This window comes from Pelecanus crispus, chromosome 11 (assembly GCF_030463565.1).
Source record: "Pelecanus crispus isolate bPelCri1 chromosome 11, bPelCri1.pri, whole genome shotgun sequence".
In the NCBI taxonomy this organism is placed as follows: Eukaryota; Metazoa; Chordata; class Aves; order Pelecaniformes; family Pelecanidae; genus Pelecanus; species Pelecanus crispus.
In genome coordinates, this window is record NC_134653.1 from 31,131,667 (window position 1) to 31,156,686 (window position 25,020).

Here is a 25,020-nt window from a genome sequence, read left to right on the forward strand (position 1 = left end):
TCCCTCCTGCATGTGGCATGGCAAATGGTCGGCAATGGAACAGATAGTCTGAGGAGGGCCCAGGGACTGCCCTCAGGGTTCAGCTAGTCACCACTATGCAGCTAGGATGTGAAGAGGAGGTAGTAACAAGCTTGAAACATGGGTGTGCTCCTACAGCAACGGAGCGCGTGAGATCCTTGGAACTCATTAAACAAACGTGAACTAACCCAAATCTCTGTTTCCCTATGAGCACAGAGTGACTCCCTATTTCTCGTTATTGTTATTGTATTATTGGTGGATCTTCCAGCAAAGGATGTATTACAATATTGCTCAAATGTACCAAGTCAGAACTAAAGCTCAAGCAGGACTCGCAGGATTACATCAGTGACACAGGCATCAGCCTAATCACGACAACACAGATATCAGGCTACGGTTACAACCCACACCAAAGCCAAACAGCTTTTTCATTATTGCAACTGAGGTATCAATATCACACAAGCAGAACTGGCTGATGCTCCGACACCAGCGCTCAACCTGCCCCTATGCTGGACGAGAGCGCAGCCGGGCCGGTGGCCGCGCATCCCGCTGGGAGAAAAAGGAGCCACGAGCCGGTGGTGATGGGACAAGCCACACGAGCGGAGGCTGGAGGAACACAGAGCATCACACACACAACAGGAAGGCTATCACGGCGTGCGTGAGACTAGTGAGAAAGAGGAACAGTCAGAGGGTAACTATTGCTTGACAAAATTACACACCAGGATAATTCAATGACCCCCCCCCAAAAAAAAACCAAAGGAAGTGAATACAAAAGATCCAGGTTAGTTTTCAGGTGGAGGCGAGGACAGGGCACAGGGGATGCTTGGAGGAGGCAGAAGAGCATTGCTGCCCTGGGACCAGAGGCGTGTAGCAAGGCATGACTGCGCTGGAAGACGGACATCAGAGATCTACAGGGGCTTGGCAGAGGATGGGCCGTCTGGGGAGGTTTGGGGGGGCTGCTCCCTTTAATCACTGGCAATGTGGTTCTCATTTTGGAGGGTGTGCCAGCGTTCAATCTTCTTGTCCTTGTTCTTCAAACATTCATACCAGTGTTTCAAGCGCTCCCCCTTAGCCGTAATGCCAAGCTGACAGCCACCTGGAAGAAAGGGAGAAGAAGAGACATCACATTCAAAGATGATGCTGATGTTCCAGTAAATCACTTCCATGGGGGACAGACCCCACATTTGCAAGCATTTCTTTCCACCTCCTGGATTTAAAATCTCATGGAAACAACTAGAGATGCTCTGCCTGCACAGGAGACCCCATGGGATGCTGGAGACGGGGCAGTGCAGTGGGTCCAATGCTGGATCAGCCATTTGATGGCCTGATACAAGCGCCCAACCAACCTGCATGGTCCTACCTCAAAGCTCAGCCTGGGGTTCCTCACAGGACAGGCGACCTACGCATCCCTCCCGTACAGCAAGCACTATACTGGGCATCAAAACCGCACCCCAGAGCACAGAGACTTGCAGCTTACCAATGTAATCATTCGATTTTCCGATGTCATAATCCCAGACAGAAATGTCCAGTGACTTCTTGGCCAGATCACTGTGTTTTATATCATAGAAGAACTCCTGCAGAAGGAGAACACCCATGTTACCCCAAGCGTCCCAGGAAAATACACCCAGAAAACTGCAGTTAAGGAATTACAAATGATCTCTCTGTACAGCCTGAATTCAAAATGCAATGAGAGGATATTTAAAATACACTAATGAAGAGCAAATGCCCCTTCCCTGCAGCACGTCTCCTCCCAGGATCAGCACATACTGCACAAACCCATAAGCTGAGTTCACCCCTTGTATCTAAGTGAGCACTTTGCAGGCAGCACCAGCTGTGGGACCCCCCCTGGGATGCTCATCCCACCCACACCCCCTGTCTAGGGTGACACGGAGTCGGCAGCAGGGAGGTTTCGGCGTGTGCTGCCTGGCAGTGAGCTGGTGAGATCTCCCGTGGCAAAGTCATTCCTAAAATATTCCTGGGTGCAGAAAGGGGAAAGGAGGCTGAGTGAGGAACCGAACCTCAGGGAGTTTGTCTTCCACCTCCTCCGCACAACATAGTAATTGGCTAAGTTGATTTAGTAATATAAAAATTAGATCTGTCCTTACCTCATTAAACTCAGGATTCAATGTTTTCTTCTTAATCTGTGTCTTGTGCTTGGCCTTTTTTCCCATGTCAGGTTTCAGCCAACTGGGGGCAACAGAAAACAGCTCAAAACTCAAGTGCGAGAAAAATGTGAGCTTATAAGCTTAAAAAGTGAGGTTTTGGGCTAGAAAAAAAGCAACTGAAGATATTTAAGGCAAAGAAATAGGTTAGCCAGTCTCCCTTCCCACCTTCTAAAATTATCTAAAATAAATGTAAAATGAGTAAAATCCTGAATACTCTTTTTTTTTTTTTTTCCTGGATTGCCAGATGAGACATGGGAAGCCATAAAGACCTGCTTTGTGCAGAGCACTGAGCTCAGCAGAAACCTTTCTGGGGGAGCATCTCTTGCTCAGAGCAGCTGAGTGACATTCAGACACCAGAAAGCCACAAGCCTGCACGTGCACTCTCAATGTCCTTCCAAACCATGCATTGATCCCAAGTCATTTTTTTCCCCAAGCCATGCTAAAATAAATGGTCATAGGTGTTTTACGAAGCAAAAGCTGGTGAGCTCTGCATTTTGCTGGGGAGGAACCTGATGAGGCTGACAGTGGGGAGCAGCTGAAATGGTCAGGGAATATGGAAAACAAGCAGCCAGGCTGGTCAACAGCAGACGAGGTCACTGAGCCTGGCCACTGGAAAACCCAGCCAAGAATGTGTAAACGCATACAGAGATGGGGAGAAATATGGAGGGGAGGGCGGGGGGAGATAAAAATAGCCCGTTAGTGTTTAATACCACACAGACTAGTATACTCAGCCAAGGTAGGTTCACTTGGAGAATGTGGGAAAAATCAGGGCTTAGGCTTTGCAGCCTGGCTGCAGACCCAGAATTGTAGAGTTGGCATTAATTAGATCTGTGTTGGAAGTTGATTTAAAAAATGGAAAGCCACCATCTTCTGTTTGTGGGAATGGAAAATACAAAAAATAAGAGAGAGATTGAGGAGGAAAACTACTCTGTTCCACTCAGCTACTAAAAGATGTGCAAAATGTTCAACATGAGAGTTATTGAATGATTTTTAGGGAGAATAGAGCTCTTTCTGAAGGCAAAGAGAAAACAGCAACAAAACCCCATCTGCAGTCACAATCACAACCAGGAATGACTGCAGGGTCCTCTCCGTGTCGCAGTTTATGAGGTTAGAGTTAAAACAATCTTATTCCCCTGTGTTTGCAGGAGTCTCTTGACAAGTACCGCTCCCCCATCACCTGCCTCCGCAGCTAGGAGCGCTGACGGGTGCACTGCCGCTTGAGGAGACCCACTCCCTGTAGCAGCGACACATCGCTGGCACGAACCGCAAACACCACTGTCTGCGTTAATTAAACTGATTTGCTTGCAGTGGAGAGATGGCACGGGACAGGGACAGGCATGGCAGGGTGATCCCTGGGCTCCCAGCTACAACCAGCATGTGGGCTTATGGGGAAGCAAGCGGGGCACATGCTCCTCATCATGCACAGAGGGACATCAAGCCCCCTCCACCCTGCAGGCATGGTGGGTCAAAGCCAGGGAGAAGGACCTCTCTTGTCCCCCAGCTCTGCACCTACAGGGTGGCTGTTGGGTCTGTGCATTTGGGAACCTATGGGAAGCAGATAGACTTAAGGGCTTGGTCGGTCTCACCTAGCTTCAGCCGCGGCAGGGGCACTCAAGCAGAGCTTTACCACCTTGCACAGGAATCGCTGGTGGGCAGCTCAGTCCTGCATGAGGTCTCAAGGTGCTTGGCAAATGCTCTCCTTTCTCCAGTGTTTTGGAAGGAGCTCTCAGAGCATCAGCTACTGCCCAAGGACAGCGGGTGGCTCCACGACCACGCGTTACCACACTAAGCCACCCCCAGCTCCCACTTACAGTTTAACAAAAGGGTCTGAGTATCCGTTGGCGTCCATGGCCGCTAAATGCACACAGCGTACGATGCCGACAATCAAGCCGCCCTGCTGGGTGCTGTACATGAGGGACACGAGGATCTTCCCACGCTCCTCCACATCCCCGCCACGATCTACCTGCAAGAGGAAGCAACCAGAGATGAGGACACGGGGGCTGAGTGAGGAAGATGGTCAACTGCAGAGCAGATGAGACAAGATGGATACAGGGGAACCTTGTATACCCATGAAGGGTTGGGAGGAAAGGAGCTTGTACACAAGAGATGATGGGTAAATCATACATGGAGCATGTTGTCCTCCAAGGACTCTTACCTCCTCTTCATACAGTGCCATCCCACGGGCTGAGCCGGTCGTTCCAGCACGCTTCATCTTGAATGAGGAAGGGAAAAAGAGAGACTGCTGAGTGACCGCAGCTGGGAGAGGCACCCTTCTACGGCAAAAACACCCCCGGGAGCCCAGCCCAGCTCTTTTGCTGGCCTCAGGAGTGGAAAGGTGCTCAGGTATGTTCATGGGCTCCATCACACTCCACCTCAGCAGACTCAGCACCTCACCCACAGCACCAGGAAGCAGAGCTCAGGGAACGAGCAAACTGCCCTCTCCTCCACAGTGACATACATCAGCATAGGCTGGCGAGGCCAGCAGATCTGCAGCCACCAGGGAGATCCCTGGAGTCACTTCCCCTGGATTCCTACCACGCTCTTATCTCCTGGCCTTGACGTGTCACATCAGCCCAGATACAGCTGGGAATCCAACACCAGTGAAGTCAGGCACCTACTGCTCTTGGCTGGTTCCAGCTCTAAGCTCACCATTAGCTCCCTCACATGCCATTTGTTAGCAATCTCAACATTAATAACAGCAGGAAGAAATTTCACAGGAACTCACTGGTATTACTCTCTCCAAGCAGATGTTGAAGTTCTTTTTCTGATTGGCTTTGAGTTTTTTCAAGGAAACTCTAGTTTCTCCAATAAACTCATTGTGGCCAAATTTGTCTTCATCACACACGGATATCCTGAAGGGAACAGGAAAGGTGAACATCAACCAGACTGGAGCAGTACCTGACTCTGGAGCACAAAACCACTCCTGCAAGGGCACTACTTGAGGGTGCACAAAGCAAAGTGCCCTTGAAGCCTCCATCCATCTGGCTCTCCTCTGACCAAAAGCAGTCAGAAAACAGAACTTCTGTTTTTCCAGAAAAATCAACATTTTTAATATGTGCTCTGTGATAGGGCAAGAAGTCAAAAGGCAGGAAGGAAATGTCAAACGTTTTTGGAGACATCTAAACATTTTGCTGGGACACTGTCAAATCATGCACAGGTACGCAATACAAAAATCTCTATGTTGATAAGAATAATAGTAATGCCAATAATTTAATATTAAACAATGGTCAAAATGCCTTCCTTTCTTTTTTTGAAAAGGACCATCAAAATCAGCATGTTCATGTGAAGCATGTTGGTTTTGACCAAAAACTCTGCATTTCCAGGTGCTCTGTCAACAGCTGCACTTCGCTGCCAGTGCCCTCCTGAGGAAGGCTGACTTGTTATGCTCCGTGCAAGGAGACCCATGGTCCCCATCCCACCATCCCACGGGATACCCCAGCTCCTCTGCTTGCCTGAGGGTTTTCCTTTGCATGTCCTCATCTGTGATGCCATGGTACACCAGGGTCTCGTTCCACACGGGGTTACGGGTGTTGCGCAGTGTCTTTGTCCTCAGCTTATTTGACTATGGCATAAAAAACAAAACAAAACAAAAAAACCACCACAGCATCATTACACCCCTGAACTCCTCCCAGCCTAAATTTAGGCTCCTGGCAGAGGAGTGTAAATTAGATGCTCCATCACCTCTGGCTCACAAGAGGTGGTTTGACTGGAGCACGGAGGACTCTGCAGGACATCACTGCTGCCTGCTGAGGCTGTCGCAGCGGTGAGCCATCAACTCCAGGTGAGCATTTCTGACCAGACAAGGTGGACCTTTATGCAAGCACCGGGGACTCTGTCACCTACAGTGGCCAGGGCAGCCTTCACCATCCAGCTTTTTTTTTTTTTAAAAAGAAAAACTATCTGGGGTCTACTCACTCAAGGACATTTGTACAAGAAAAAGTTGCACAAGGCAGGCTGTGCGGGCCTTGGGTAACAGTTCTTGTGGTCTAAAGGAGATGACAGCTTGGGAAACAAGGAGCTCTGTCACTTTTTCATTGTGTCTTTCACAAACACACGTGTGAAATAAAAAATTAAAAGAAAGATCAGCAAACAAGAGAGCAATAGAAATCAAAGCAATTCCCAAGATTACAACACCTTGATCTACTCTGTGCAAGACCAGAAAGTCCCTGCACATAAAGTAAACCTGTAAATATCAATCCAATGGGTTTATTATCATTTTTTCCCCTTGTTTTACACTTAGTTCCTCTGACCAAAATTGCTGCAGGAAGGAGCTTTGCAGCCCCTGAGCAAGGAGCCAGCACCCCTTGGGCACTGGGCCAGCAGTGGTCATCCCTTCCTCAAAGGTTTCCCCACCAAGATCAGCTTAGCTGGGCTGGGGAGTGAGATTTCCAGGGCTTTCTTTGATGGGGGGGCAGGGAGAGGGGGAGTCAGAGTTTACTCAATGGTTATTTCTTCACAGCTCTAATGAGAACATGCTGCAGCTTCAAAGCAAACGGATTGTTCAAACTCCAGTAATAATCAGATTTTTTGTCAGATGTTTTGTGATGCATTAACAGTGTCACCTGCTCTGGAGCTCCCCTCCATCCCTAAGCAGATCCCTCTCTGCAGGATGAGCTGTTCCTCGGGTATGGGAGAACATCTGCAAGCATCATCGCTTTTCAGAGATACCTCCCAGCTAAAATAGCAGCAGTGAGCGACTGCGTGGTGACATCAAGGGGAGGAGGTCTGAGGCAAGGTAGGGACCTGAGGGGGCTTTGAGAAACCTCTGCCCAAAACACACCCAAACCAGGCAAAGCCTCACCTTGCTGGCGCCAGGCAAGAGGTGCAGTTTGACATAGGGATCCGCCAGGCCATTTGAGTCCATTGGTTTTAAGCCCTAAAAGATAATAAAGAAAACACGGTGTATGAAGCAGATCCAGGGAAGAGAAAAAGCTACCCACGAAGCAACTCCATAAAGGCAAAACGCATTCAGCAAGCCAACGGCCTTGTCCTCTGCCCCGAGCAGGCGTGGGTGCCGCAGTGTGCTGAAACATCGGACCCACTCGAGGAAAAGCCCCACAGACCTCTCCTTCCCAGCCAGGAGAGCAGTGCCAGCGGGGCTGGCCTGGGTCTCCCAGGGGAGCAGCCTCTGCCAGCAGCCACGCTGCTCCCAGCCCATTGCACCGGGGGAGCTGGGAGCCAGATGGACTTAAATCGGTGAAAGAAGGGGGAAAAAGGGGACCACTTACTTTGGCCTTGATGAGGGTGCAGTGCAGGGAGCTGTTCTCCTGGTCGTAGAGCAGGCTGAACTCCAGCGCTCCCAGTGTAGCTGACAGTGGAGTGGGAAGAGAGGAGTTGGAAATAGGACCTCATTAAAACCCCAGCCAATAACTGCTTAATCAGCCCTGGTTAGTAATAATTAGAAAGATTTGCGGTTCAAATGTAAAGCCATTTAAAGTACGTGGGTCTGCGCCAGCATCGGCCAGACTGCCACACACAAATCCAGCCAGGTTCGCGAGCTCTGCTCATCAAAGCTTTACAAAGCTGGAACTGCCCAGGGTTCAAGGAGGGCAACTTGGGGCTTTTGAGCTGATTTTAATATTCACCAGGCAAAGGAGGATGTAATGGTACAAACCCTTCTGTGGGCACAACTCGGGGTGGCAATGCCAACCCAGGACCACCCTGAGAAGGTGTTTCAGCTCGGGCAGTCAGCATCTCCTCCCAAGGCTTGGGGCTCGGTGTTTGGCCCCTGTTTTGACTTGGAAACCAGCTCATGCTTGTCTTCACATGCTCACCAAGAAAAGATCACAGGGATGAAGAGTTAGCACAGAACCTCAGCTGGGTCCACCTGCTCCTATCCGAGCACAATTTCTGCACCGGCTCCTGGCCCGGAGCAGCTCATCCCACCCTGGGTGGGAACAGGCTGGACAGACGAAGCAATGCCCTGCCACAGATGCTCACCCTCATGCAGCAAACTCCCTCGTTAGGGGGGCAAATGACTGAACCCCAAGATCTCATGGTGTAAAGGTACTGAAGCCGCCAAGCTTTTCCTACAGACGGGTCCAGTGGCATTGCTTGCAGCAAAGGATGCTCTGATGGAAAGAGGCAGCCGCCTTCAGGACTTGAATTCAGAAATGGGAAGGTTGTGTGAGCACAGAGCCTAAACCATCACGCATCAGAGCTCAGTAATTTGGTGCAAAACCGACTGAAGATCCCACGAGCTGTGCTGAACTGACTGAGCAAGGACAGCCTGCAAGACCCTGCCCTGGCTCTGAACCCCGCAGGGAAGCAGCGTTCCCCAAGGACTCTCTCCGCCACAGATCCATGACCTTATGGTGCAAGTCACAGTCCCGCAGCAACCACCTCCTCAAAATTCCGGGTTTCCCGAAGAAACCGTTCCCTCCCCACTGGCCAGGCGCCCCAGGTACATACTGCCTTCATCAGAGTCATAGCTGTTGGCATCCTCCTCCTCTTCCTCCTGGGGCGGCTGCCGCAGCGGGGCAGCAGGCACTGGTGGGATGGCGGGGGGCTGCCGGGCTGGCCTCTCCTCTCTGCCGGGGGGCACGGTGTAGCCCCCTCCTCGCTCCTCCCTGGCAGCGGCGCGGGCTGGCTCTGGGGGTCCCAGGGGTGGGCTCACTGCAGGAGGGACCCCATTAGCCCCCAGCGCATTCTGCCCCCCAGCCCCTTGCAGGCAGCCGAATTTTACCTTGTCTCTCTGGGAACCGGCCAGCTGCCCCGGGACCCAGTCTTCCCACTGCTAGTGGCGCTGGGGACAGATGCAGCATTACTGGGGGGCAATGCCCTCCATCCCCTCTCCCACCCCAGCACTGGCACCATCCCAAGCAGAGGGGTCCCTGCCCATGGCAGGGCATCGGGGTGTCCCCCCCAGGGACCGAGCATCTTGGCCGCATCCCCATCACGTCCTACCTGGGGGTGCTGCTGGACTGGGACCAGGAGCAGGGCCAGCAGCCGCTGGCGGAGGCGGCCGTGGGGCTTGCAGGGAGTTGGTCCGCTTCACGCCTGCAAGGAAAGGGGAGAATCAGCAACGGCATTTTGGGCTCCAGGGGCTTTGCCTGTGTTGAGGAGGGGGTTACAGCTGGAATCGGCTGGGGAAGGGCAGCCAGAGGCAGCTGAGAGAAGAGTTGGGCAATGGATGGAGGTGGCCGAGATAATGGCTCAGCCCCGCACGCTTTTGGGGTCAGCGCTGCGGGGAGTGGGTGCAGCCCAGGCTGGAGCAGGGAGCGTTTCACTCGGGGGACCCAGTGCTGCGCCGACCCGCCTGCGAAAGAGGGAGATGCAGGAGAGGTGGAACAAGGAGGATGGACGTGGAGGGCGGCCGGGTGCTGGAAAACGAACAAACCCGGGAGCATCCCTGCGATGCCCATCACACCCCTGTCCCCCTGCATGCCTGACCGGCAGCAAAGCCCCAGGACCACTGCTGCACAGCATCCCCCGAGACAGCCAAGGGGCACGGGTGCACCCTCCCTGGTTATCCACCCAAAGAAATTAAAACACCAGCTCCCCATGGCAGGAGCCCAGGCAGCCCTGAACGCCCCTCTCCAGCTATTACCTGACTATCCTGCCATTGAATATTCCTTTCTTCCTCGAGGAACTAAAGAGGATTTGGATATTTTCCAGACATTTTTAGCGTCTCCAATTAAATTTGCAAGCTCAGCTCCTAGATGAAAAGTGGTCTCTACAAGCGCCTTTCCCCTTCTGGAGGCACATGGGGAGGATTCAGGCCCTGCCGAACGCTGTCAGCCACCCATTTGTACAACAGCCATTTACAATAGCTTGGAGCACATCAAATTTTCATGAAACAAGAGACGGCATCCCCAGCCACGCCCCCCCAGCGAAGCACGGGCTCCCCCAGGCAGGGCTGGCCCATGCCTGCTCCTTCGGCAGCACCTCGTGGGGCACGTGCCCATGCCGGCAGTGAGGCAGTGGCACGGCAGCATGAAAAATGCTTCTCCTTAGGGTCTCAACTTGGTTTCATTTCATCTCTGCTTAAAATTAGCCTGGTAAGCGCTGAGCCCGCCCCTCTCTTCACTTACAGCTCTCGCATCATGCATCTTTTCAAATTCATGTCCTTCCATGGGCCATAAGATGCCCCTTTGCAGGGAGAAGCATGCAGGATCCTGTCTCTCCTCCCTGCACACAGAGGAAGGGACGGGGATCCCCCTCCACACCTCCCCTTGATCCCACTAACACCCCAGACATCCCCATCAGCAAACCCCACGGAGCAGTGTAAAACAGCAGGCGAGCGGCGCAGGAAGCAGGCACCGGTGCTCTGCAACGTGAAATCCCTCAGCATCACCTAGTGCTGCATGCCGAGCGGAGACGACCCTCGTGTGGCTGCCGGCTTTGTGCCCCTCAGCCTTCTCCTTCCAAGCACGCAGAAGCGTGTACAAGCGTACAGAAGCGCGCACAAGCACACAGATGCGCGCACAAGCGCACAGAAGCGCGGCTCTCACCAGGGCTCCTGCTGACCCCGCTCTCGGCAGCGTAGTCGCGGCTGTCAGCGTCCCCACCGGCGTGCTCGCTGCCGCACGGGCCCGGCCTGCCCTCGGCCAGCTTGCGGCCGGGCGCCACGTAGCTCCCTCGGGCAGCTGCCGTCGCGTCGCCGCCTGCGGGGAGAGCGATAAAGGCAGCAGTGAGTTTGCATACCGACCGCCCATCCATCCCTGAAGCCAGCCCTGAGAGCAGCTTGCGTGATGCCCAGCCTGGGCATGAGCAGGAGGAGGAGGAGGATGGGTACGGCCGCTGCAGCATCACCCCCAGAGCACTGGGGACTGCCAGCCATCCGGCACCTGCGGGGCGGCAAGAGGGCTCTGCACCGTCACACCTGCACACAGTGCTTAGGAAAACCCAAAGGACACAGGAAACCATGGGGACACCAGGAGACACGAGAGCTCCATGGAAAAACGAGGCCAGAGGCATCCGTCAGCCTGTCCTCGGTGCCCATCAAACCCCTAATGCCATTACAGCTCCACGGTCCCTGGGACAGGGGGATCATATTTTCTTTTTGCTCATCATCTTCCATTTATTAGCGAGACAACGGTGACAGCTGCCTTTGCCTCTCACTTCCATCCACCCAGCAGCAGCCATCCCAGCAGATAAATCCCAGCCACACGCACCAGGGTGCCGAGACCGCTTCGCGGTGATAAATTGCAACCCACAGATGTGATGGAAAAGGTCTCGGCGCTCACCTGGCTTGTGCCGGAGACGCCAGGTATAAATTTTTGCTGTGACATAAATGGGATGTTTATCCTTGGCTCTCAGGGTCGCTGGGCACAAGGAGAAAGTGAAACGCAACAGATTGCAGGTGGGGGAGAGGAAGGGGGGTAAAAATGCCATAATGCTGAAGAGGAGGGAAAAGGGGAAACGAGCATCCACAGCCAGGAGCCCCATGGTGCAGAAATAGCGATGCAATAAATAATTTTCCAAGGGAGCTTTAGGAAAATCATGGGCATGTCATGAGCATGCTGATCACCAGGAGGGAGCTGTGGAGCCTGACAAACCCTCCCCAACTCACAGGCAAGCCGGTGGCTTAATAAAAGCAGCCTGTTATAGGGCTGGGAAGCTTAACAGCACCAGCTACTATTGCGATTAAATAATCTTAATTAAGTAGTTTCCTCAACTGCTGCTGCGTGGGAAGACAAAGACTGGAGCCCCCACCGGCACTGTGAGCTGTAGCATGGGTTGTGACTGAGCCTGGGTACCCCAGCCCATGTACCCCCCACCATGGGTACCCCAGCCCGGAGCTCACCCCAACACCTCTACCCAGACACGCAGGATGCGTCCCCATTGCAAGCAGTGCTGCAGGGTGGAGGGAGCACAGCTCAGCACAAGGCTGTGCAACCCACCCTGCCCACTGAGATGCTGCCTGCCCGCAGCCCTGCCCGCAGCCCACCCAACACAGAGCGAAGCCCCAGGCAGCCGCAACTGGGAAATTAAACGTGGCCCTGGGAACCAGCCATCAAAACCTCCTGCGCAGACAGCCATCTGCCAGCTGGGTTATTGCTGCCACAACAGACCCTGGCCTAAAGGAAAGGTGGGACGGAGGGGACGCTCCAGAGGGGAGGCTGCGTGTGCCCTCAGCCCCCCGCTACCTCCTCCACTCAGCCAAGGAAGGGGAGAGGAAGAGGAGGGTTTGCAGCCACTGGGCTGCTCCCAGCCGAGAGCAGCCGGTGCTGGAGGGGGATCACGTAATCTCATCACTCGGCACCCCGATGCCAAACTGTGAAAATGGGGTCTATTATTCAGAATTAGCTCCCAGCAGCACAGCCAGTCCGGGAGCAGTGGGAGCCCCGACCGCAGCTCCTGCCGGTGCTGGCAGCAGCATCCAGGGGATGTGGGTCCAGAGCAGCGCAGGGCTTATATGAGGTTAGAAATTGGTGAGCACTGGCGAGGAGCAGGGCTTCACCCCTGTAAGCAGGAGGCACTGATTGCTGCCACTTAACGCAGCTCCCTTGGCTGGCATCACCATTAAACGATGCAGGCAGAGCCTTGAGGGGCTGCGAGTGCTGGAGGGGGCAAGGTATAACTATGAAAAACAGAGCACTGCATCCTCACCTTGCTCTGGTACCCGTGCACAGCACAAGCCTAGGCGCAGGGCACCGGCACCACGAGCTTCGGTGGGGGAAACCTGACGTGGCCAGAGCAGAGCAGCTCGGCTGCTCTGTGTCTTGCAGGCGTGCACAAGCCCCCCACCAGCCTCCTAAAGTTTCCACAGGAGGTTTTCTAAGGACTGCCATTAAATAACCAGAAAAACACCCGTCAGTCAGCATCAGGAAATGACACCTATGGAGGCAATTTGCTCAGCGCTCTAAATTGCAGTGTTTCAGCCCAGGCATGTGCAGTAGGTGGGGAAGCCCCAGAATAACTCGGTCCCCACGCGGTGGGTGGCAGCAGCAAGGAGAGGTCCTGCCGCTGCTGCCTCCCACAGGAAAATACCACAGGGAAAGGAGGGAGGGAGAGAGGGGGCTCGGCACAGGTGGCACCAAGGCAGCAGCACAGGGGAGGGTGCGAATGCCAGTGCTTACCGTCGGAGTCCTGCTCGGCCGGGGCGTCCGCCTGGCCTTGGGGGCACAAACAGAGCGAGAAGCGGTGAAGCTGCAGCCCACCCACCCCACCAACGCCAACCCGAGATGTGCTGCCACTCATTCCCCAGGTTTCCTTTTTTATTCTTATTTTTTCTGGGCTTCTGCATTACCATGTTCATACCCAGGCACTGCCTGAACCCCCAGCCGGGCGTCCCAGATCCCCACCCAGGGCTGCTTTGCTCGAGGATGTCCCTGCAAACCCGGCCATCCTGACTTGGACAGCCTGGAGAAAGCCTCAGGAGGCAGGGAGGGCAGCAGCGCTATTTCTGCACCCTTTAGAAAACAGGCAGCAGCTACACAACTGCTCTGGATGCTTTTTGCTAGGGCTCACCCTTGCAAACGATGGGAGGAGACCCAGCGCCTTGCTGGCTGGACCCCTGCCCTTGCAGAGGGAGGGGGTCAGCACCCGCTGTCACCTACCTCGGGTGGGTGCGCGGGAGGGGAATTTCGGGTCCTGGGCAGGTGGCTCCGATGGACTGGGCTCGCTCGGGGCTTGGGGTCCCTTGTTCTTGCTGACAGGCATCGGCTGGGGCAGCACTTGCTTGGGCAAACCCTTGAAGAACCAGGCACCGGAGCGCTTCCACACCTGGGGGTGCAGGCAGTGGGGTGGCACCTGTGTCCTGGGGGGATGCTGGGTGCAGACCTGGCAGCCTTTGTCCCCCTGCATCACTGGGGTCTGCCTCCAGCAGGCAACACTGAGGACGTGCACCCCCATATCCCCCTGCCCCATAGGGACCCCACAGCCCGTCCTGCTAATTAACTAACTCTTTGGCTTTTGCACACTGTAGGTGGCAGGGAGCTGACCTCTGGCCATGACAGCCTCTTCAACCCCAAAACTTTGGTTTTGAAAGGAAAAAAAAAAAAAAAAAAGGCATTTTATATAGAAAACAAGATCATCCTATCAAAACCAGACTCAAGTAGCTGGGCAAGGTTTAATGGTGACGGGGGACAGGTTCAAAGTCCCTGGGAGCATCCCCCAGGCTGGAGCTGGTCCTGTCTCGGAGGTCTGGGGTGGGGACAGTGCACAGGGTGAAACCAAGGGCAGGGACCACGTCCCAACTCCAGCACGAGGAACACCCAGGGCAGGGGAAGCACCCAGGCTGCCACGCTCACCTCCCGCTGCTCGCTGCAGATCTTGCAGAGCCAGATGGCATGGGGCCGGCTGTTGGTGGTCTGCACCCCGCACTTGGTGCAGACATTCTGCAGAGAAAGCAAAGCACCAGGTGGCAGCGGGGACGCCGCGGCCACCAAGAAGTCCCACCACACCAGCACCACCCCTCAGGAGCATGAGGTTAATGAGAGCTCTCCCAGCACAAACATCGGAGATTGCAGAAACCCCTGGGGACGTCCCCTTTTGCCACACACGGAGGGATGCTGGGCAATCAAAACATGCACCGAAAGATCGAGGTGCCCATTTTTGCACCGGGGGATGGACGTGTGGGTCCAGAGGGCTGCACCCGGCAGCGGGTCTTGGACTCACCTTCTTGCAGTCCTCGCAGACAACGCAGGCAGATCCCCGCGGCCCCAGCTGCTCCCCGCAGAGGATGCAGCGGTTCACCCCGTCCCCCAGCACGCTCCGGCGCATGTCCTCCAGCCGGGTCATGAGTCGCCTGGCAGAAAGGGGAGAGGGGCTGTCAGGAAAGGCACCGCACGGCCGGGATGCGGGGGTCCCGCTCCCAAGGGGCAGCTGCTGTCTTTGGTCCAGCTGCTTCTTCTCCTGGTGCAGCTTCCAGCAGAGCCTCTCCTCTTCCAGCTATGGGAATGCAACCAGGGGAAAAGACATATCCCAGGGGACATATCAGAGTATTATATTTCCCTATAGCTTTATATTGCATGACTATTAACTTTCACTGACACTGCCAGAGAGCGGATACCAGGCCCAGCTCCCACACACACACACACGTGCATAAAATCCATCCAAGTCAGCACCTTTGCACAAAGTGGTTTGGCATCAGTAAAGCAGCTTTTTCCCTAAATGGAAACCTTTCAACCCAGTCCCAGTGACTGCCTGCGGAAGAGCTGCAAGAGGAGATCTTGGACGGGCTCTGGCAGGAGGACTGAATGAATTAATTAGTTTTCTCATTTTCTAAGAAAAAAATTGCATATAATTTACTTTATGGAAATTCTTAGCCCTTTGAGTAAAATGCAAAAAGCCCACTGGAGAACAGGCTATAAAAACATATCTGTTTACTGCAAAGGTAAAAAAAAAAAAACCAAGCCAACAGTTAAGCAACTTCTGAAAAAAAACCCCAGCACTGGCAAAAGCAGTTTGCAAAGCAAGAGCAGGAGCGAGCTGCCTGCTGAGCACCCGAGAGCTGACGGCAAGTTGTACGCTCAGTTAACCCAGAATCCTGGCCCTAAAAATAGCACTAGAAGGGAAAAAGGATGCATTATTCATGCCATTCAGCGAGGAAGGAGATGCAATGAAGAAAGGGAAGAGGAGACCCGAGCCCACCGGGGAGAGCAGCAGCCCCCCTCACCTGCAGGGCTGCCATCCGCTCCCACGGCAGCCTGACCCAAATCTGACAAAGCTGCTAACATGGCGTGCCATAAAAAACACCCGACACTTAAAAGACATTTTCCCACATGTCTGATGACAGCTTCAGATTTATGACAGCTTGGCTGCCAGCACCTTGCAATCGCTCATAAACAATACATAAGCTCCCCTCTACATAAGGTGCCTCTGTGGTTGGTCTCCAGCCACTCGCAGGATGGCCAGCATCCTGTGGATTGCATGTGGAAATGCAACGGTGTTATTGTACATGGGTGCTTGATAAAGGAATAGCAGTAAGAGGGGAAAAATAAAGCATCATGGAACATGCAGCCTGTTGATAAAATGCCTTATTGGAGACTCACTGCAGCCCACAGGAGCATCTCGAAGCACTTCATCAGCCACTGAGATAAGCCCAAAGGGGGGACGCAGCTCCGTAACTAAGCATACGTTATCTGACCAAAGCCACATTATTACATCTCATTTAGGTGGAAGATGTTGGCCGTGCTAAAACCCACCAGAGAATTTCCCGCTCCTCCCCATGCAGGGGGCTGATCTCCCTGGGTTCGAGCGTGCTTAGGGCCCAGGCGGCTGATGATGTGGAGGTGCCTCCTGATGGTTATTATGAACCTGCAGCTCATTCCCAGCGAGGAGACAGGAAAGCTGGCTGGGGCCAGGCAGCCAGCAGAGCCAGCAGTCAGGAGAAATCACTATTTTCACAGCTACGGCGTCACCAGACAGCAGATGGGCAAGCTTGCAAGTTCCTTCAATTTTCATCACCTGAAGTTTCGGCAGTGACATGACTACGGGCTTTCTAAATACAGCAATTCTGGTTGTCAACCTGAGCTAGTTTGTCTCCTGGACAAAACAGTTTGTGTTGAAAAATAACATCTCGGACTGCAGTGAGGTGCTTTAATGCCTTTCCACTTTGTTCTTAACGGGGAAGCTATCTGCTAGCCCAACTCCCTGGCTCCAGCGTTATTCCTGAGAGACGTGGTTGTCTATCCGGGCTCTTGAGCATCTGCTTACTGCTTTGCAGATGGACCCATAGGTGATTTCTTCCTACAGAGTAAGTCAGCTGCTAGAGCCATCATCCGCCCTTGGTGCCTTCCCCAGCTCCGCAGCCGATACACCCTGCTGCAACCAGGGGAGATCTCAGTGATTTCAAGAGAGCTGCATCATTCCATAAACACCCAGCCAGCAACGAGCAGTATTCCAATTAAAACCTGGAAACTGGCTGTTCCCCAAACATTTCTTATTTAAATGAAATGAATCACACCACAGTTGTTGCCAGCCCACGTCCCACCACATGCAATACAGGGTCCCCATGTAGAGCCCCCAACAGCAAATAACCAACAACATCCAGCTTCTGGCACAGCACACTGCTCCCACCTGCACAGGGAAAACATTTTTTAGGCAAAACCTTTGTTTTCCTAGCAGTGAAGCGCATGTACAAGCCCGTATCTTCTGCAGTTCCCCTCCCTGTGCTGCAAGAGCTGTGCTCCAAGAGAAGCAGCTTCCAGTTGAAAATCTGCAAGCCCAAACAAACTTATTATAGAAACTAGAACAAATGGCACAATCAAAGCGCACACACACACACAAAAAAAAAGCCTTTGCATTTCAAGAGATTCATTATTTAGCTGCAAAATCTTTCTCAGTCTCTCATTTACCAGAAGTGGCTCCTTAAGAGTTTTTTTTTAACCAGTGGAAGAGCTTCAGCAGTCAGTACACACACCTGTGGCACCAGTTTCAAATGAAGCACATTTGCCTAATTAAAACATCCATTCAAGCTGGAGAAACTGGGCTTTTTTCTCCCCAATTCAAACTCTGCCATGGGAGGACTGTATAAAAAGTTAAAATTTAAGTCCTGGCATGAACCTGGCAGAAAGAGAGCAGGACTGGGGAAAGGGGGTACTGCACCAAGACCCATGGGCTGGGAAGCTCCCGATTAAGGTGATAACTGGGAGCAAAAAGCCCAGGTTTCTCTTCAACTTCATCCAGTGCCACCCTACACACACGCTGGAGCCCCACGCACAGGCTGTTTGCCCACTGCTAACCGATAACCAGAGGGACGCCCAGCTAGCAGCCAGGAACAAGCTTTCTGCCTTCCCAAAAGCTTTTCTCTCCCTCTCCCCTAGATATAATTTGTTTCTCACTTTTATTGCGCGTAAGAAAGCCACCCAATTCATCGCTCTCCCTTGCACATCTCTAGGACTACAGCAACTTCTTCCTTACCGTTATGAGCACTTCAAAGTGCCCATCTCTCTGGCCTCTGTAAGACTACCTTCAAAGAGCAGAAAATATGCTTCAAATTGTTAAAACACAGAAAAAAAAAAAAAACCAAGAGAGGAGTAATTGAAGTTGGTGGCAGGGACCTGGCTAAGCCCAGCACCCGGGAGCATCGCCACTACCGGAGACAGCCCCGCGGAGAGGGAGAACATCCGTCATCTGCCAAAGAAATACGTATTAGTCACCGATGGGAGCAAGATATAAGAACCAGGCAATACACTATATCTGAAATAACACGCACCCGAGATGATAACAGCAATAAAACAGTCCCCTGATAATATAGTATCTGCCTGGCCCCATAAATATGGTTTGGAAGAAAAAGGTGAGCAGCCCCCGGGCAGGAAGGACTGGTGGGAGACCTCCCCTGCTGCCTCCTGCCCACACCCAGCAGCCCGGCGCAGGCAGCAGAAGGGCTCGTGTTCGGAGGAAGACCTGCAAACATCGCCTGTGATTTCAGGCAGGTGGAGGCTCCCACAGGGATGCGGTGAAGGCTGCTTGCCGGGCTGAGGGACCATCTCAGGCTGGACTGAATCTTAGATAAGATAGAAACCCACAGTGCTACGGCACTGGCTAGGACCAGAGCAATCCAGAGAGGCACAGTCACTGGCATTAAGTGCTGATGATCTCGGGGAAACAAGACTTAACAGTGGGGCAGGCATGCAAGAGTTTGTTGTGTTTAAATATTCATTGCCACTCTTCGGAAATGAACAGCTAAAGACATGCCTAATGGCTTTTAAACCACATCAGAGAGGACATTTAATGCAGCAGACAATGAACTGCTGTACAGGGGCAGGAGAAGGACCTGACCTGCGAGGAAGGACCTGATCCAGGGCACCATGAGCTGGGTGCTCCCCAGCCCCATGCAGGAACCAGCAGGGACGGACTCAGCCAAAAAATTCAAGTAAAACACAAAGGAGGTCACAAAGTGTCTCCAGAATTAAGCACTGCCTTGCCTCTGTGGGGAAATCATGTGCCTTAAAGGGCTGAATATTAAATTAAGACTAATTTCAATCGTATAAGAGAGACAAGAAAAGAAGCCAAGCTACAGATTAAAGAAAACATAATTAAAATCAGGATGAAAAATTAGAAGCAATTTTCTTCCCTTACAAGTGCACAGGTAACTAAAGGTAAAGCATCCTTTGAGCTTTTACAGGTCAACTTTCAAAGCTCATCCTCCGCTGAGAGCCCTCACTATGGAGGGAAGATGCCCAAGGAGGCCAGAGGGATTCGTGCATTTCAAAGTATCCCATTCCATGCTAGTGCATCACTCCAGGTACTTGCTGCCTCCTGTGATGTGTTACAGGAGGGTTGGTTTTTTGCAGGTTCATCCCAGTCTCAGAAATAAGAGAGGAGGGGTTTTTGGGAGGGGAAAAAACCCACACCAAACCAAAACGCCACAAAAATTCAAGAAGCATGTGAGCTGAATGAATTAACCTCATCTCTTCTGGAAGATTGCATCTCAGGAGACATTTCTGTCTGCCTCCAGCAACTCCCCTGCCCTTCCTGGCCCCTATTTTTATTTTTATGTTGGCTGAACATGAGGAAGAAAATACAAGACTGTGGTCCCCAGAGAGCATCTCTGCTGCTAGCCACTGAGGTTAATGACTTAATCCCCTGTGACTTCATCCATCTGCTCCAGCATTATGCATGTGTCATCCCAGCAATAAGCAGCCAAATTAAAATGCAATCTTGCTTGATAGCTGGTCCTCTCAGAGGAAAGGTGAGGGGCTGTGGCCCATGGGGAGACAGTCAAACCATCATGCTTTTAGAGGGGACCAGAAGGAAGGGAATAGCTGCACCCAGGCAGGGGTACGGCCAGATCCAGGAGCAATGTGTCGTGTCACCCCTGGGAGAAACAGCTCCGTGCCACAAGGCGCTCTCCAGAAACAGCAATTTCTAACTTTGGATGGTTTAAGATAATTTCTTCGATGCCAAGAGCACAGTGGACCTCATTAGGCAGCAGAGCAGATTTGGTGGGTTACTGATGGCACCCAATTATAGGTGCATAACAGAGCTAATTAGTGCCCGGAGGTGCTCCCACATCCCTTGGGAGGAACAGGCTCCTCATGGACAGCAGCTGGAGCATCACCACCACCACCACTGGAGCATCACAGCAGGAGACAGTACAGAGCCGACGCAGGAACCCCCTGAGCACAAGCCAGGCCAAGTGGGGAGGAGGAAAAGACAAGAACGGATCCGTCCCTGCCACAGGTCCACGTTGCCCTCCAAGCCCTTTGTCTGCCAGCTTTCAGCCCCTGTGCCCCTAAACTGGCCCAAAGGATTATCCCCAGGCACTTGTAAAGTCCTTCGTCAATTCATGCCCAACACACTCTTGCTGTATTGCTGCTTAAGATTATTTCAGCTCCTATTATCCTTCTCTGTGCTACGAGACAATGACCCAGAAAAAGAAAAAAAAAACCCACACAAAAAAAAACCCCACAAAGTGTCCGAGTCCTACAATCCTCATCAGCATCCAGATCACATATCCCGCGGACCTCCATCCACCCCCGGTGCTAAAAATACTCTTTTGCTAGATTAATTTGAGCTGGGTTTGACGCAAAGTCTGATTCCACAAACATCTTCTCAACAAGCAGCATCGATTTGTTCCCACCCTGTCCCGGCTGGCCAAGGTAAGGGGCTCGCGGGACGACAGGTAAAGGAGAGGGAACACGAGAGGGCAGGAGATGAAGGAGATGGATGGCACTAAATCAGGAGGGACTTCAAGGCATGAGGAGGTTCTTCTGCAGCCAGCACCCAGCTGTAGACTTCATGATTGCTCAAGTCTTATATGTAAAGCTCAAATGCATCCACTTATTAAGACAACTCCAAGTATTTACCACATGTTCCCCCTTTGGAAGGCGCATCACTTCATGTAAGCTATTCCTTATATTAACCAAAACCAGGGGTTTAATGGATTTTCCTTTTTTTTCCCCTTACAGGAACAGAAAATCTCAGAAAATCGGGCTTTCCAGGAGCACCTCCCTAGAGCAGCCTGTCTGACCAAGGGACACTGTCACAACTACTGCATCCCTGCCGGAGGCCAGCCTGGTAAACATGGATTATATTATAATATAAGGAGCCATCCTGGATAACGTCCGAGCAGCTCCTGAACGGGTGATTCGGTACAAGACTGATATAGACGCTGTCCCATATTTCTGTAGCTGCACATCCTACAGCTCTTGTTGTGCAAGCCAACAAACACAAAGGAGTTGGCAAGGCTCCTGCTACGCCTACACGGAGGAGGCAAATCAGCTGCGACTGCACATCCGCCAGCCTTCCCTTGCTCTACTCCGAGTACAGCACGAAGTCCTCCGCCCGGCTTTTTCATGAATGAGGATGAGAAAACCTCCTCCGACTCGACTAACGAAGGCAAAAGGGAGAGTTTCTGCAGGTTTGCGAACAGCTGCAGGAATGCACAATGCAAAACAGACTCTCTCTCCCCCACTGCTACAGATGATTTAAGCATAATCCAAAGAGCATCACATTTGAGAGTAATTCTTACTGGGCTGCAAACGTGCAAAGCTGGGGAAATGCTGTTTGTAAGCACTTTTCGGGAATGAATCACCACCATTCATAGCTACTTTCACCTGGTTTCTGCCAGAAAGCCAGAGAAGAAAGCATTGCACGTGGTAACGCGAGGCAATGCCAGCTGGGGAGCCACGCTGAGCCCAGGGGAGCAACACATCCATGGGGCACACGCTGAGCCCCAGGCAGCATGAACAGCCGCTGTCGAGGCGATACCCGCCTAAGCTGTTCACAGACCTGCTCCTAACAAAGTATCTCTAAAAATGAGTAAATAAATCCACTACTCAGGAGGCAACGGGCTGCAGCCACCTAGGAAGACTGCGTGCTGCAGCTGGAGCACCCTGTGCCTGCATCACAAATGCACACTCAATATTTAAGGGTTATAAAGCAGCCAGGGTGATGGATTAAAGCTCCGGCTGTGGCGCGAGGCTTTGCGGGCGCAGGCAGGTCCTCTCTGCGTCTCGCCAAGCAGCTGCCCTGCAGGGCCACGCGCCTGGTTGCTGAGCAAAGCTGTCCCCGAGCTACGAGAGGGGCTTTGATGTTCTGTGAGGCAGCGGAGAGCACAGTTCCTGCCTGGGCCTGAGTATTTTCCCTGCAAGGGGGAAAAAAAAAGAAACCAAAACCAAAAAAAAAAACCCCAAAACAGGCGATGCTTAAGCTCAGCAAGAATAAAATGTTCCTCTGTAATGAAAAAAGGCATGATGCCTGACAAATTGGATTATGGAGATCCCCTCTGGAAAACCATCCCCAGCACAGCAAGTCAATACCTAATTACCAGCATTATTGCACCTGGCACCTTTGCCCAGGCAGAGTAGAGATGGAATAAAAGCAAACATGGGCACCTCTTGCCCTCTGCTCCACGCCAGGTGCATCGGCACCGGGGATGCCTGCAGCACTCATGGGTGCCCCTGGTGGGATGCAGTTGGGGCAGCACCAGCACCCCCAGTCCCCCCAGGAGCTGGTCCCAACACGTGGCCAGCCCGGAGGGTGGGCATCACTCAGACCTATTCAGCCTCACATACAGCTCATTTCTGGGTGGCAGGAGGGATTAACTGCTGGGACACGCAGCTGGAGGGCATGATGGATCCCTCTGTGTTCCCAAAAGAAGACAAAACACCTTTCGGTGAGCCATGGCTTTGCCCGTGCTCACAGGTGCTCGGGCTCAGAACTGGGGAAGCAGCAGCAGCTTCACTCCCCAAAATGAGATGTTATTAATGATCCCTTCTGGACTAAAAAAAAAAAAGTAATTGATGAGACTATAAATTCCTGGTCCAGAACACAGCAGCACGCCAAGCGGCTCCCGCCCCTGCTTACAGGTTCCTCCTGGCCCAGGACCAACGCCAGCCCAAAAAGATCCCCCGCAGGCTCCCTTTCAGGAGAAACACTGCAGTGCAGTAGCTGCTGGCCAGGAAAGCAGCCAAGCGAGCGCTTTTCCCAATGGCACCGGCAAGGCTCGGGGTCCCTCCCGTCCTGCCAGCGCGGCGGGGCCGGTGCCACCACTACCTTACCCGATGCGCTCCTGCTCCATCTCCTCCATCTTCTCGGCCCGGGCAATGACTCGGTTGATGATCTCCTTCTCCTCATCCGTCAGCTCCTCGCTCTTGCGCTGCCGGTCGGGCTGGCCACCCCGCGCTGCCCAGCCAGCGGGGAGCCTGCGGGGAGAGGGAGGGGGGGCAGGACTTCGTCCACAGATCATGTGTGTATATGCACACGTGTGTGCGTGCAAACACACACGTGTGTGGCCGACAGCCAGGCACCAATTCCCCAGCCCAGGGAAGAAGGGGTACGATACCTCCCCATCCTCCAAGCTCACTTCTAGCAGGAAACCTGCAAACGGCCCCCGCCCACCAGGTGAAAGCTCTCATTTCCATTTTGGGCGGAGTGGGAGGGGTGGTTTATATGGAAACACTTGTTTCATATGGAGAAAACCAATTTCCTTTTCAAAAATACTCTCATTATTTCCATGTTAAGCATCAACTGACGTGGCTAATTTTGCACCCTGCTCTCTGCCATGTAACACTGGGTTTGCCAGTACTTGTGGTATCAGCGCGATGGCTGCAGGAGTGGGCCTTTTTTTGGGTACATTTCATCAAACATGGAAGTTTTTCCTCTCCTAACATCATTTCCAAAGATCCTTTCGCACAGTAAGCACAGCCTGGGCGTCAGGCAGCTTTAACCTGGTGACACGGTAACATCTGCCACTCAGCCCTGCAAATTAGCAGGTGGCAGAGGGGCAACGCTAATGAAGGACACAAAAAGCAAATACCCCTCCTCGCCTCATTTTTCTGCTCATCTAAAGACCTTTCCTGGGTCTTCTCTCCCTGGGCTGAGCAGACCCGCATGGTCTTAAACATTAAAATTCATTAAAACCCTGTGCAGCGCTTCCCCAAATTAATTGCTTTTTTCTTGCATCCAGGGCAAGGTTTCTCCTGTTCTCTCAAGACCATTAGAGTAGCAGGTAAAGAGCAATAGGCCAAAAAAAAGCAAGCGAGATACTTACTGCTCCTTCTCACTGCTGGGAGGCACAGGGAAAGAGAGGGAACAAGGAGGATTAGGTGAGAGAAGGAACAAGGCCAGCTCAGCCCGGGCGCAGCCAGCGCTCTCCCCACCTCAGGGGTGACAGTCCTGACAGTGTGTCCCTCCCCATGGAACCCCGCTGCTCCTCCAAAGCTGTGCAGAGCAGTGAGCTCCAAACACGAGCTTTGCCCAGCCCCTGCATCGTCCAGGCACCCAAAACCAGCACCCATCCATGGGTGCTGCCACCGCCCATCCAGCCGGGACAAGACCTGCCATGTGGCGGGATGCAGCATCACCCTGCATGGTGGCTGCACCAGAGGGTATCAGGACAGACAGACAAGGCTCCTTGTCGGCACAGGGGTGCATGAACACCCCTGGGTCTGTCCCACCACCCTTTCTCAAGGGGTTTAGGAGGCAACATAGCAAAACGTCCCCATCCAACTGGTGCAAACCCAATTCCCAACGTCCCCAGAGGAGGCAGTGACAGGGCAAGGGGCAATGGTTTTCAACTGAAGGATGGTTTAATTAGATTGGATATAAGGAAAAGAGTTTTTACAATGAGGGTGGTGAGATACAGGAACAGGTTGCCCAGAGAAGTTGTGATGCCCCACCATTGGAAGTGTTCAAGGTCAGTTTGGACAGGGCTTTGAGCAACCTGACCTAGAGGAAGATGTCCCTGCCCATGGCAGGGAGGTTGGACTAGACAATCTTGAAAAATCCCTTCCAACTCAGACTATTCCTTAGTTCTTTAGTTCTGTGGAACCGGGGCAGCTGCACCCGCATCGCCTCCCACCCCCGGGGACTCTCCTCCCTCCCGCACCAGCAGCATCCCTGTGACCCCAGCCCCCTCCTCTCACCTGGCCCGGAGAGACATGGTCCTGTCGCTGGGGCACATCCACCGGTCAGAGCTGCCGCCCACCACCGCGTCGGTCAT

The 25,020-nt window shown here is 53.0% G+C and overlaps 1 protein-coding gene across 1 annotated transcript; it reads right to left on the reverse strand.

The window, feature by feature from the left end:
- Positions 1-980: 980 nt before the first annotated feature.
- RPH3A (rabphilin 3A) lies at positions 981-25,020 on the reverse strand. Its single transcript, XM_075718654.1, has 20 exons — positions 24,944-25,020; positions 24,070-24,084; positions 23,078-23,221; positions 14,745-14,874; positions 14,378-14,464; positions 13,685-13,850; positions 13,205-13,240; positions 10,634-10,786; positions 9,087-9,179; positions 8,866-8,925; positions 8,592-8,795; positions 7,409-7,488; positions 6,982-7,056; positions 5,633-5,742; positions 4,906-5,032; positions 4,336-4,392; positions 3,992-4,143; positions 2,121-2,202; positions 1,493-1,589; positions 981-1,111 (listed from the first exon to the last, which is right to left on the reverse strand). Exons 1-20 carry the CDS (start codon positions 25,018-25,020, stop codon positions 981-983), a joined length of 2,076 nt encoding a protein of 691 aa, XP_075574769.1.

Excerpts from the sequence above, each read along its gene's own strand:
- RPH3A (XM_075718654.1), bottom strand. The coding sequence starts at position 25,020 with ATGACCGACGCGGTGGTGGGCGGCAGCTCTGACCGGTGGATGTGCCCC. Across the intron at positions 13,851-14,377 it reads TCTGCAGCGAGCAGCGGGAG|GTGTGGAAGCGCTCCGGTGC; the intron begins GTGAGCGTGGCA and ends CTGCACCCCCAG. Across the intron at positions 13,241-13,684 it reads CTCCCGCGCACCCACCCGAG|GCCAGGCGGACGCCCCGGCC; the intron begins GTAGGTGACAGC and ends TGTGCCCCCAAG.